We start from the raw sequence: 13,226 nt of genomic DNA, 5'->3' as shown, positions 1-13,226 counted from the left end.
GTGATCTGTTATTCAGCTGAAACTACTGAAGTCTCGGATAGCAAGGGTATCTGTTCTCTACCAGGAACGGCTGATTTGTGTTAACATATACAGACCTTTCAGGGCAAAATCTCGAGGCTCGAGAAGCTGCGGTGGGGCCCGCCTAGAAAGGGAGGGCATGGTGGGACCCGGCTAGAAGGTCACCAGGGACTGACCGAGTGGCAGGTGGCAACCAGGGAGGACACCCTCCGCGGTCAGGGGACCATGGAAACAGGGATTCTGGGGCCAGCAGCATGGGGATCATCCAAGCAGAGGGTTGACTCCGGGGAAATGTGATGGCAGGTGGGAGTTGGTGAGCTGAGGCTCCAGAGCAAGCTTCGAGTTGCAAGAGCAAGTCACGATCTCGGTCTTAGCCGAAATGGCAGAAATAGCGGGAATTTACGCAGAAGCTGGCCGTGGATTTGGCAGAGGTGGCTTTAGCCGCAGAAGAGAAGTACCTGTACAAAGAAACAGGTGCAAAAGGTCAGAGCGGAACAAGCAGCAAAATTGATTCTGAGTTGCCTGGGGTACCCGGGTGAGCCAGAATGGAATCTTTTGGGTTGAGTGTACCTGTTATTCCCCAGCAGGGATGCCCAGATCTAGTGAGTGTAGACACTGCACGGGACAGACGCACACTAAACAGTTACTTGTTGTTTATCCCGGCTTTGGGAGGCGTCCTCTATTTTCTCTGGCGGCTCCATTCCCAGATCCCAAGGTGGTAGAAGCTGGATCTGCGTGGGAGTCTCAGCCTCAGAGAGGATAAAGATGGGAAAAGCCCCTGCAGGCCACACAGGGACTGTGTCTGTTCCGTACATTTCCGTGAACCCCACTAAGCCGGAGGAGGCAACGGGGAGGCCAGTCCAGATGCCAGGCCCTCCCCGTGCCCTTTGGAGAACAGCCCTTGTTGACATGGTGAGCTAAGCTGTGGAGCCACGACAGGCAGGATCCAGTGTTTGGGTTTGTTGTTTTTTTTTTTTTTTTTTTTTTTCCAACTGTTTTTTAAAGAAACAGTACAGAACAGTATGAATATTAATCATATAGTTCCTTATTTGGGATCTGGGGTGAAATACCAGATCTCCTTGATGTCTGCTGAGTAAGAGAAGAGTTCACTTCCTGGATGTAGACGTCACCCTGCAACCTGGCACTGCCTCTGCCTTATCGCTTGAGTAGCTTCTCGGTGCTCACAAGCTCTTTCCGTGTAGTCAGACTAAACCGCGGAGGTCCCGGATCTGCTACCGTGGATCCCTCCAAGCCCACAATGGAGAAGGAACGTTGGAGTGCCTGCCGCTGAACATTTATGTGCTTCTTCGTAGGCCCCTCCAAGAGATATTTATTAAAGTCTGTGCTGTGGCAGGCACTTCGGAAGCAAAGTTCCACAGCCCAGCCGTCGTGGTCTGATGAGTGAGGCAGACATATAGAAAAACAAATGCAGTATGGCCGCCCGGGTACTGTGATACAGGTGCATACAGAGAAGGCGGGCGGGGGGTGGGGGGGAACCTGCAGGAGGAAGAGACATTGCCGGGGGCAGATAGGGGCACAAGGATACTTAACCTCAGTCTTGAAGAACAGTACAAGGCGTGAGTGGCATGTCATTGGATAAGTGGGGTCTTCAAGGGAAAAGAAGCAGGCATGAACTGACTCCTCTGTTCCGGGAATTTCTTAGCAGCCTGCTAACGGTTGAAGTATGAAACACAAGGGTTGCGTTGGGGAGTGAGCAAGATCAAGGACATCGTGGGCCTGATGAGGACACTCAACCTCATCTGGAGGCTAATGAGAAGCCACTGAAGGTGAAAGAGGGAGATCACAATTACATGTTGGGAAGATCACTCTGGGGGCAGCTGGAGGGAGGACCAGAGGTTGTCAGAGTGGGCCGGCACCTACTAACCGTTGTCAAACTTTCTGGGGAAACTTTGACTGTTTTGTCCCCAAGGGCAAATGCTCGGGGTATAATCTTGGGAAAAGTGTACTCATATCAGGAAAACATCCTTCTTTGAGCTTCTTGGAAAAGTGGTCGATCTAGGTTGTGGCCCCGCCGAGTGAGCCTGTGTCCCCGCTGATGAGTGGTGGCTGTGTGTGTTTGTCTGTGCATGCCTGTCCGCATGGAGAGGGAGCACACATCCCCGTTTCTTTTGTTTTTCTTCCTGGCCGGCCCCACCAGTGCCGGGCCTTTGGGGGCCTGGAGCACGTCCGCCTCCCCACCCACGCCGAAGGCATCTCTGGTAATGGCATCTGGCCCATATGCACATCGAGCTCTCCTTGGTGCTGACATCAGCCAGTTTGTGGCACCTCAGCGTATTTCTGGGTTGCAAATGAGAGTTTCTTAGTGCCAGGCTTCGCTCGGGCTGTCACATCAGGTGATGAATTCTCTGCATCAACGGTGTGCTGCTAAGGTAAGCTCAGAGGAAGAGCGGGAAGGAGCGGAGGGTGGGACTAGCATTTCTCAGCTCAGCAGCCACTGCTCTGGGCTGAAAGCGGTGCTGGATCCTCAACAGCAGGGGAGAGGCAGGTGGCCCTTGTTTGGGCTCGGGAAGGTGGCAGAGAGAGAGAGGGAGAGAAGTCGGGGCTTCAGGGACAATTCCGTGTTCTCGCGTTTGGTCAGGAGAACCCACGTGGGTGTTCCCATCCCCCACTGCCCCATCCCTGGCCTCAGAGCTCGCTGTGCCTCGTCCGACAGGCAGGCTGTGCCTTATCCATTAGAGGGGGTCCCAGCAACATTGGGTATATATCAATTACGTGCCAGATTCATTCGGGCAGGATGTGGAGTGCGCAGTCGTTCGTTTGTTCTGAAATGTTTTGTTCCCAAATCCCTTTCTTTAATTTGTGTTTGAAAGTCCGGGTTTTCTTGTCTGGGAAACCGTGTGCATGTTGTCCTAATTGTGTATTCCTTTGGCTTCCTCCTCCAGGAGGTTCCATGATGAGCCCGCTGCTGGCTTAGGCTTCATCTGGTGGAATTAAATGTGAGATCAGGCCTCGCTTCCAGGCCACAGGCCGCAGAATTTCCTGTACGACTAGCTGCAATGTAAAGGCTCCTGCAGGAGGCATGTTCCTAGAGATAACAAGGGCACACTTGGTTTTGCAGATTTCACCTTCCCACCCCCGTGAGGCCTCAGTGCGCTTCCGACATCAGCATTTTGAAGGGAGTGTGTCTGTTCTAAAGGGAGGTTTGCATCCGAAGATGAGTGAAGGCGGAAGTTGGGGCGCAGAAGAAAAATCAGAAGGAAAGTCTTATTTCTTGCCACCCCCCGCCCACACGGTCGCTAATGAGACCATCCTCCCTGCTCCCTGCGCCCGCCCCAGAGATAAATAAACACACAAAGGCGGAGTTTCCTACTTAATATGCACCCGCAGTCAGGAAGCGGGAAGGAATTGCTCCCCAGGGTTAACGTGGCAGTAAGCGAGGTCAGCTGTTTCCCAAGACGGAGCAGCCTCTGAACGGCTTGCATTAAGGCTGGAACAGCGCCGCCGAAGCAGCCAGAGTGATTTACGGGAAACCTGGCGAAGTTGGGCTTGCTCGCAGTTTCTGATCACGGAGGTTTTAGCGGGGGGGGGGGGGGGGGGGGGGGGCGCGGGGGTGGGGGGAGTAGTTACAGGAATACAGGACTTCAGGGTTAATGTTGAGGGGCCCCGGGCACAAGGCGATAGCTGGCCGCCCGATCTGAAGTTGTGTGTGTCTGCGTGTGTGTTTATGGATAGAGGGGGAGTGAAAGAAAAGAGACTGGTTTTATTTATTTTTAAGAGGTCTTATATATTCTTCCTCACTGGGCCAGCTAGGATCATTAAGATGCCAGTTTTGGTATCAGCTTGAACTGATTCCTGTCTCTACCATCTGTGAGCTTCCTGTACCCTCTGGCGTCCTGTGCACTGGTCCGAGAAAACAAAACTTTTTCAAACGTCTCCTACTTGAGTTATTTCATCTCAGACACACGAATCAAAAGGAGTCTCCTGGAATCTTCTGGTCAGTCCAGGATGCCTTGCCAAATCCCTCCGAATGAGACACCGCCGGGCTCATTTTCTCTACTGATGGCTTTACTTTGGGCACCGCTTATTATTTTAATGAAATTGAAGCATGGCTAAATAATGGTAAGAGTAGTGATATATTAGGAGCGCGATGTAGTGAAACGTTTTTGTGCCTTGTACTCTGACATGGACGTGGACTGCTATCCTGGGGTTTCCACATCTACACGTCCCCCACCAGGTCGATTCCAAGATACGTGAGTCTTCTCTTCTTGTGCGAGCACTTTATTCTCTGCCTCATGACCCTGTACTTCAGGAAGCTCTGTGAAGTTTTCTTAAAATCCTGTAGTACTCAGCAAACACACACACGCACACACACACCCCGCCATTTACTTACTTATCCATCTATCTCTGCTAAACACACACATATAAAAAAGGATTCTTAAGACAGGTATCAAAATGCTAATAGTTGGCTATCTTTGCACAGTAGGATTTTGAGAGTTGCGCATTTTGTTTTTCATGCTTTTTCTATTTTCCAAATATTATATTGCATATCCAGTTGCAAATACTGTATTTGAAAATCTTATATAAGCTTATCTTTTGTAATCAGAAAAGATAAATGACATTAAAGAATTTTCTTTGGGGTAAAATGAGTATAATCGCTGTTCCCACTCCTAAAATGGCACCAGAATATATATGTTCTTGGTCGGGAAGAGAGACTAACCTCTTGCCACCCCTGTGACAAACCTGTGTTAGGAAGCTGAATTAATATGATTATGATCATATGACAGGGTATTGGCCCCAGAAAGATGGTTGTATATTTTTATACAACCCAGAAAGAATTGTTGTATATTGTTAAATATTTTTTTGTATTTTTATTTTTTTTACATTTATTTATTTTTGAGAGACAGAGAGAGAAAGAGCATGAGCAGGGGAGGGGCAGAGGGAGAGGGAGACAGAGAATCCAAAGCAGGCTCCAGGCTCTAAGCTATCCGCACAGAGCCCAACATGGGGCTCAAACCCATTAACCATGAGATCATGACCTGAGCCGAAGTCGGACACTTAACCAAGTGAGCCACCCAGGCGCCCCAAATGTTTATTTATTTATTTATTTTAATTTTTTTTTAATGTTTATTTATTTTTGAGACAGAGAGAGAGCATGAATGGGGGAGGGGCAGAGAGAGAGGGAGACACAGAATCGGAAGCAGGCTCCAGGCTCTGAGCCATCAGCCCAGAGCCCGACGCGGGGCTCGAACTCACGAACCGTGAGATCGTGACCTGAGCTGAAGTCGGACGCTCAACCGACTGAGCCACCCAGGCGCCCCTTATTTATTTATTTGGGGAGAGAGCATGTGGAGGAGGGGCAGAGAGAGACAGAGACAGAAAGAGAAGCCCAAGCATGCTTCACGCCCAGCACGGAGCCCGACACAGGGCTCCACCTCATACCCGTGAGATCATGACCTGAGCCGAGATCAAGAGTCAGACGCTTAACCAACTGAGTCACCCAGGCGCCCCAGAAAGAATCATTGTAAAATAAAGAGTTCCCATTTCCTCCTCGTTCTTCCCCTTCCGATCCCTCACCAAGGGCAAGAGAAATGTGCTGGGCAGGGAGAGGGGGAGGAGGAGCTACTGACTAGGTCAGGAGATGGAGATTTGGATTTTCGTGCAATTATTCATGGATCCCCAATTGAGGTGAAATGCCCTTGGCATTGCCCAGGCTAACCTTTTGCCCTCTTAGCATCTAGACCTGCTTGCTCTTTAGGGAGGTGCAGAAAAACATCTATCCTCGTGTAGAGGTAACTGGTGGGAGCTGCTTTGAGTGAAAAGCCCGGCTTTCCCGGGAAAATTGGAACATCCTTTGGGTGAGCCAGTGAAAAAGAAAGCCAAGAGGATGAGAAGGGCAGAGGAAAAGGAGCCCGGATTCAAAGGTTGAGAAGCCCGTGTGTCTCAGTCATAAACCAGAAGCCTGCTTTTCTCTCGCACCCCTGCTTTCTTATGAATGAAATGTGAACGCGTTTGCATGTAGGTCCTGGGTGCCTTGGAGTATCCCAGAGTGGAAGTTGTGACCCCTCCCAAGTGGCAATAATAACACCTGCCTCATGTACCCCAAATATTTCAGGGAAAAAAATGAGTGGAGAGTAGGGTAGAAAATAATTGACCCAGAATGCCCAAGACCTGGTCTGTTCAACATTCACATTTTTAGAGCTGAGGTACATTAACTCCAAAGGAACACAGCAACTGAGGGTGGGGGGGGGGGGGGGGGGAAGGCATCTTAGCTCACTTATATTTCAGTGCTTTAAAATACATGAACAGTCCTGAATTATGCATCGTGAGTAAACCACTCTAGCAAATCATCCTCCAGCCATTTTAACGGGGGGATATTTTTGGAAAGGGGTGGTCATCAAAATAAATCCTTTCAGAACAATTCCATTTCTGGATGCTTCTGGATTTAGAGTCTTAGAAAAATGATCTATAAACATAGATCAAACTTACAGCTTCCTGGATCACCACCTCTCTAGATATGTTTGTGTAGATCAGTCCCTGGTCCACCTTTGTTTTCGCCTGTTTTATTTGCCTGAATCACCCTCTGTACTTTTCAAGGCTCACCTCAAACACTACCTCTTCAATGATGCCTTCCCTGATGCTCCAACAAGATGGGGTATTGCCTTCATCTGAACCGTCATAACAACTGGGTTGTACTATTTCTTAGGTTCTGCCTTGAATGATAGTTCATTCACATGCGTGTCTTATCCACCTCCTTGAAGCCACGAACCGTATCTCACTCGTCATTGTATACCCAAGAGCATTAGTACAGAACCTTGCACAGAACAGGTGCCTGGAATCCCCTAACGTACGGAACACGCATAGAAAGGCTTTAGAAGGCATTCGGGCAACCTTTTAATTTTTCTAAAGGGGAGCCCGAGGCCCAAAGACGTAGAAGTGCTTCACCAGGGTCAACAGCTAGCCATGGCCAGCATCGGAACCAGAACTTGGGTCCCTCGACCTGTCATTCCCCTAGAGCATCACCATGATCATCTGACAGCTTGAACTGACTTCAAATAGCTTCGAGAAGTGGGGGGTATTAACCTTGTGTCCAAAGGCTCAATGGGAGGGCCCAAACTCCTCTGAGGGTGGAGGGAGTACTACCAACCACAAGAATAGCGGCCCAGCCGAGGAGCGTCCTATGTGCCAGGCACCGTGCTAGGCCCTTCACACAAGTTGCCTTGTTGTCATTGTCTGCTCAAAATGGCCACCCAATCTCAGAAGACTGACTTCTCTCCCTTTTTCCCTTCTAGGCTAATGGAGGTTGGCAGGATGCCACTACCCCTTCATCAGTGACCTCCCCTACAGAAGGCCCTGGCAGTGTTCACTCTGATACCTCCAACTGATCTCCCAGCAATCGCATCCCGGCTGACCCTGTGCCCCAGTCGGGACAGGGCCAGGAGGGAGGGTTTCTCTCCCAACGCTGAAGCGGTCAGACTGGAGGTCGAAGCAATCAGCAAACACAATAAGAGTCTCCTTCTCTTCTCTTCTTTGGGATGCTATTTCAGCCAATCTGGACACTTCTTTATACTCTCTTCCCTTTTTTTTTTCTGGGTAGAAGCCACCCTTCCCTGCCTCCAGCTGTCAGCCTGGTGCCCGCCATCTTTCCCGCCCCTTCCCTCTGTCCTAGACTCCCGGGGCCCCCGCCCTCTCTTACATCACGGAAGGATATTTTCAACCATTAGAGGAATTTAAAGAGGAAAGAAAATACAAAGAAAATAATAAACGTGTTTGTATGTTTTCACGCTGGTGGTTTGAGGAGCCAGATTTACCTCACTCGGATCCCTCGCTCCCTCTGTGAACAGGCAGCCCTTCTCAGTTTCTCTTCTTACTCTCACTACCTCTTAGCAGGAATGCGCAACGTTGCCCCACTCATTCCAGGCCCCCTGCCTTCTCTTGCTCTCCCCTCCCTGGGCCAGCTCCGCTTAGAACACTTCTTCCTCTTCCTCCCCAGCCCTAGCTGTGCCCTGGGGACTGCCATAGCTGGGCTTCTAAAGGTGCCACATTTTCCCGTCTCACCTCCACTAGGTTGATCCCCAGGCAGGAAGTCAAGCAGCAGGAGAGGACGGAAGCAACCAGAAGGGCAGAATTCTCGGAGACTTTCTCCTCCTTCTCCTAACAGCTCTTGGTTTCAGAGGCACAGTCTTTGGAGACCATGCAACTCTTAGTAAGCAAGGTCCAGAACCTACCGCAAAACCAGATCCGAGTGGGCATGGCGACGAACGAACCGCTACAGAGTAGAACGTTCTCACCCTGAAACCCTTCAACGGCACCTTCTCGCACACGCACGCGCGCGGTCTCACACGTTCACTTTCTCCAGATCCGTCACAGGCCGCTTGCAAAAATACCCACGTTAGCAACCGCAGCAATTAGCCCAGGAGAGGGAATTAGCGGCTCTGAGCGAGGCTCACCGAGACAGAGAAACAGCACGTGCCTGAACCTTCCAGGCCCCCCGGCTTGCACGCAGAACTGCATACACGGGACCAATCACGGTGGAAGCCAGGTTTGCAGTGTAAGCTCTTCCCGTTCCCAGCACCTCTGGACTCTCAGGGAGCCACGCACAGTACTTAGCAATGTCTGCAATGGCTTTGGTTCTGTTCTGGTTTTGTTTTTATATTAGGGACATTGCATTAATTGTCCGGAGTGTTCCGTGGCGCCACATTCTTGTTCTGGAGGGGTTGTGTGAGCACACGGCCCAGGCACGTTTTGCCAGCTTCATTTGAAGACCTGGGAGCGATGGGGAAAGGGGCGGTGATGTTTTCCGTGAAATCGTCCCAGTGATTTTCATTCCCCGGGAATGTCTGAGAGAAGAGTTACGTACTAGAGAGTTACTCACTAGTGTCACCTGAGCTTACATTCCTCATAGCCAGCTGTGCCAGCGGGAACGATGGCGGCTCTGTAACTTGACTCAGTGGAAGCAGGTTGGTCAGATCTCTCAGTGCCTCATTTTCTTCATCTGTGAAATGGGGATTCTTAGGCCTGGCTTACCAAGAGGCTTGTGAGAGACCGAAGAAATTGATTTCATTCGTATGCAATCTGTAAACGTGAAGTCAGGGGAAGTGTTATCTCCAAACTAACCCAGTTCATGCCACGTAGGGGCAACATACGGTTTCCCTGTTCCAGCGTCTAGGTAGCATCAGTATCCTGAGGTCATTGCCACGATGACAAAGAAAGGAAGGGATGGTGTTGCTTTTTTGTTTGTTTTGGTCTGTGTGGTTCCATAGACTAGAGAGAAGCTTCCAAACTAGAAAAATAGGGCCCGGTTCTCTTCGTTTGTACTTGAATCCAGCACGTGGCCTTGTAAGTACGGAGTCCCCTGTCACACGCACTCTGCTCGAGAGGCCCGTGGGAGAAATATAAGACCCTGAGGGGTGAGGATGGTCGTCTAACAAGGTCATGGAAATCATGCATGGCACTCCAGTAAGGAATAGAAACTTCCTGTGTGTACTGGGGAGAGGGGTTACCTAAGAAACAGGAAGGTGTGTGAATTTGAAGGAGAGGCAAAAAGTAAATCTTTCGCAAGATGGGATAAGGCCGTGATGACTAAAAGCAGTGGAAAGGTTGTGTCTGCTGACCTGTGCCCCAATCAGAACAGGGCTCGGTAGGGAGGCTTCTTGGCAAGAGCCATCTTGTGCCCGACCACCCCGTAGTTGTAGAACCAGAGGAGAGTCTTGCTTAGCATCAGGAATCTAAACCACCCACACAGGAGGACAGTTGGAACACATGGCTGACTGAGCACAGTACAGAAGAGACCCAAAAGGGTTCTCTGGGACACAGGAAGAATGATTCCAGATTTGGGTTGAGTCATTGCCGTTTGAAGTTGATGACACAGAGCAGAGCTGCATTTGCACAGACAGTTTGTCTCCCGCCGGAGTGTGCACTGATTCTCACCTCTCCCAGCACCTTCCCAACCCAGCACTTCTCTCCGCCCTGTCTGCTCCAGTTTTCCACCACCTCCCTTCCACGCCCTCCGTCACGTCCAACATGGCAGCCGCCAGATCCCCCGACGGTAAGCGAAGCATGGGATCTCTGGCGGCAGAAGGAAGGGGATGGAGAGAGCGTGCCTCTGGAAATACAGCTCCCTGGGAATCCACATTAGGTCAATCCTACAGATACCAAAATGTGCCCCAGGACTCCTGCATTTTCTGACAGGAGCGAGAACGCTCCATCTTCCCTGGCAGCCGATTTCCCCTGAGAAAAAGTAGCCCTTGGGTTTGCCCACCTTGTAACTCTTCATCACCTCTTCCTCTTCATCCCTGACTCCTTCCCCTGGCGTGAAACTGACGCCTGTGCAGTACTTTGTGACAAGTGGCACCTTCCTTACATTGATTCTTTTTACTTTGCTGTGGTGGTGGTTCTTTATTTGCTGGTCGTCTTCTCTCATATACCTTCCCCGCCCCCCCCCACCTCTTTTCCTTCTGAGTTTTATTTTTCTGCCCAGAAAAACCTGACTTCGATACCAAAAAAAAAAGATGAAACTACAGAAACTCAAATTTAAAAAAAACTTAAAAAAATACAAAAAAAAATACTCGACGATTCTTTCAGCTTTATTAACATTTTCCATTGTTTCTTGCGACTTGTGTCTCGTTCTTTGTAGTATTGATGATGAACATTTGATAATGAATGTTCTTGTATATTCAGATAAAGAAAAAAAAAACCAAAAAAGCGGTCTGGATTTAATAGTGTTTATAATAAAAATTTTAAAAAATGACCCTCATAGCACGCAAAACAGGATGGGGGGCTCCCCTCTTCTCTCTGTGACAATACGCATCATTCCTGCATTTGTTTCTCACGCCAGACTACCTACATTAATCATTTCCCCCATTTTTCTTTTATTTTCTTGCATTTGTGAATTAGTTCAAGAATGCTAGAAAAGTGTCGAGTTGTGCACATTCATTTCCTGTTTCACAATGTTTAAAAGTGACAGTAATTCATTTTGTAAACTAAAAAAAGAAAAAAAAGAAAAAAAAAAGGTTGGGATAGTGAAGCATCATAGGTACAACCTAACATGTTATGTTTATTAACTTTGAGACCCAGAAATAAATTCTTTTCTTTCTTTCTTCCTACTCTTTAAAATATAAAAAAAAAAAAATTATGTTTTGTGTTATTTTTGGTTTGTTTATTACGGGGGGGGTGCTTTTTTTTTTTTAAATGTCAGGATTATGCTCTTGCTGTTTTTACTCCTTAAATATGTACACGAGGTGATGTGAAAAGATGACATTGGTAGAGTAGGCGGTTTCCCTGTGCTTCTATTTTGCTCCGGAATTCAGTTGACTTCAAAGACAAAGATGAAGCCCATCGTGATGTCACATCGCTCCCCTGTATTTCCAGAGCGTGTGGCATTCCCACAGTCCCCGAGAAAAACACAGTCAGGGACCTGGGTTCTCCTTTTGGCCCTTTACAAATTCAACGAGTCGGTCCAAGAGACATTTTATAAGGAAGGGAAAGACTTTTCGCCCTTTGTTGCCTGTGAATGTCACAACAAAGTGCTTTCTTTCTTCCTGATTAATAACAACATTCCATGAGCCCTCTTACAACCAGAGAGGATTTTTCTTCCAGAAGCATCCCACAGGAAATCCTGGTGTGATGGACCATTGGCTGCATAGACTCGATCCAGGACGCCATCCCTGGGGTCGGTCAGTCGGCCTACTGATCTCTTGAATCCTGATTTTGGACGAAGAGTTGAGAAATCGAGCCCGACTCAGTGCTCTCCTTTTAATGGCGAGAGGTGAAGTTTGATTTCTTGGCGACAAACCTCTTCTACGTCTCTGATGTAGGCGGCTGCTTCAAGCAAACGGTTAAACTGGCTTGATTTGGAATGTTTTTTATTAGTTCTAGGGGAAAAGAAAGCAGTATGATCTGGAAGAAGCTTATTATAAATATCTTGCATTCAACAAATGATTAAGTGTCCAGAAAGCAACCAGAACATAAGCAAGGAAAGTGTAGGCCACGGTGCAGGACCGTGGAACAAAGGTTTGCCAGTGTTTGCCCACACACCTGCACGCTTGTTCCTGAGTCAACAAAATAATGACGAGCTTTTCACATCACCTTTACGGTTTCAACACCCAGCTCAAAGCTTTCTGGAATCTTCTATTTTTTGTAAACTTTTTTTTTTCCTTTTGTTAAAATTAATAAAACATTCAATGTTTTTCCCCTTTCCTCTCTTACGACTTCCTTTCTTTCCTTTGGCGTTTTCCATGATTTTGAAGTGCTTTCCTTTGGTTGTTGGTTTTATTCTCCTGCTCCCCTCCCCTGTTCTTATTATTCAGAGTATAAACCTACAAAGTTCTGCTCTGTTTTTGGTTTTGAAAATTTAAGCTTTTCTGCTTCTGTGAGAGCACAGGCTTCGGTCCCTTTTGATTCCAACTGAACTTTTGTGTTCTCTAATGATACTAACACGGTGTAGGTTTGACAGTCTCCTAATTTGTACTGGTAATGCATATTCCAAATAAATAGTTTCTTTTGTTGCAAAAAATATATACACTTGTATTTTGTGTAAATTTCTTCTCTTAACGTGCTGGCAACCCAAACTAGGGCTGTGTTAGTGTGGATTATGGTTTACACTGTGGCCCTAATCATTTTAAAGGCTCCAGACCAGGGCAGGGGGACGAATGACCACACGAGCCACCTGTCTCACCTGTGAACTAAGAAGGGAGGAAGGGAAGAAGTAGGGAGGGAGCTCTTATGGGCAATTATGAGCTGTGCTGTGGGCGGGCAGAGCACCCCATCTTGTGTGCTTAGCTACGACTGGGGGCCACCCACCAGGCACCAGTTAAAAGAAATACCAGGGAGATTTTCCATAATAGATTCTAAGTTTTTAAGTCACAGCTGTTTACCCGGTGGCTTCCCTTTCCTTCTCTTTGTCTGCTGGGAAATCACAGTAGCTGGAAGATCATGGTACCCGAGAGGTGGTTTAGAGGAAGGAATCTGGGTGATGAATCATACTCAGTTGTAGGCTAGATGTCACTCTAGTAGATCTGCACATCTCCATGCGTGATGTCTACCATCGTATGTAAGCATCTCTCCCCATTCTTTGCACCCATATTGCGCCCCTGACCTTTGGATTTGGTCTGTTACAGTGTGTGGTGTCTCCAAGTGTTCTGGCCACAGTGCCATGTCAGCCCTCCAGGCCTCAGGCTGTCTCCCAGCCATCGACACCGTCTTCCCATCCATGAGCAGGATGGAACTTACCTGGCATTTGACGTGTCCTT

The 13,226-nt window shown here is 48.4% G+C and overlaps 1 protein-coding gene across 4 annotated transcripts in view; it reads left to right on the top strand.

Annotated features, from left to right (window-relative positions):
- PBX1 (PBX homeobox 1) overlaps positions 1–12,492 on the top strand; it is a 295,008-nt gene extending 282,516 nt beyond the window's left edge. For 3 of the 4 annotated variants that reach the window (XM_030303262.1, XM_030303263.1, XM_030303264.1), the window contains one exon: positions 7,269–12,492. In XM_030303262.1, the coding sequence (XP_030159122.1) occupies positions 7,269–7,361 (93 nt within the window). In that variant the 3' untranslated portion in view covers positions 7,362–12,492. The remainder of the gene's footprint in view (positions 1–7,268) is intronic. The other variant, XM_030303265.1, reaches the window with a different exon arrangement.
- The last annotated feature ends 734 nt before the right edge of the window (positions 12,493–13,226 follow it).

Source organism: Lynx canadensis, chromosome F1 (genome assembly GCF_007474595.2).
Source record: "Lynx canadensis isolate LIC74 chromosome F1, mLynCan4.pri.v2, whole genome shotgun sequence".
Lineage (NCBI taxonomy): Eukaryota > Metazoa > Chordata > Mammalia > Carnivora > Felidae > Lynx > Lynx canadensis.
Note: the sequence above shows the minus strand (reverse complement) of the source record. Positions and strands in the feature narration are given on the sequence as shown.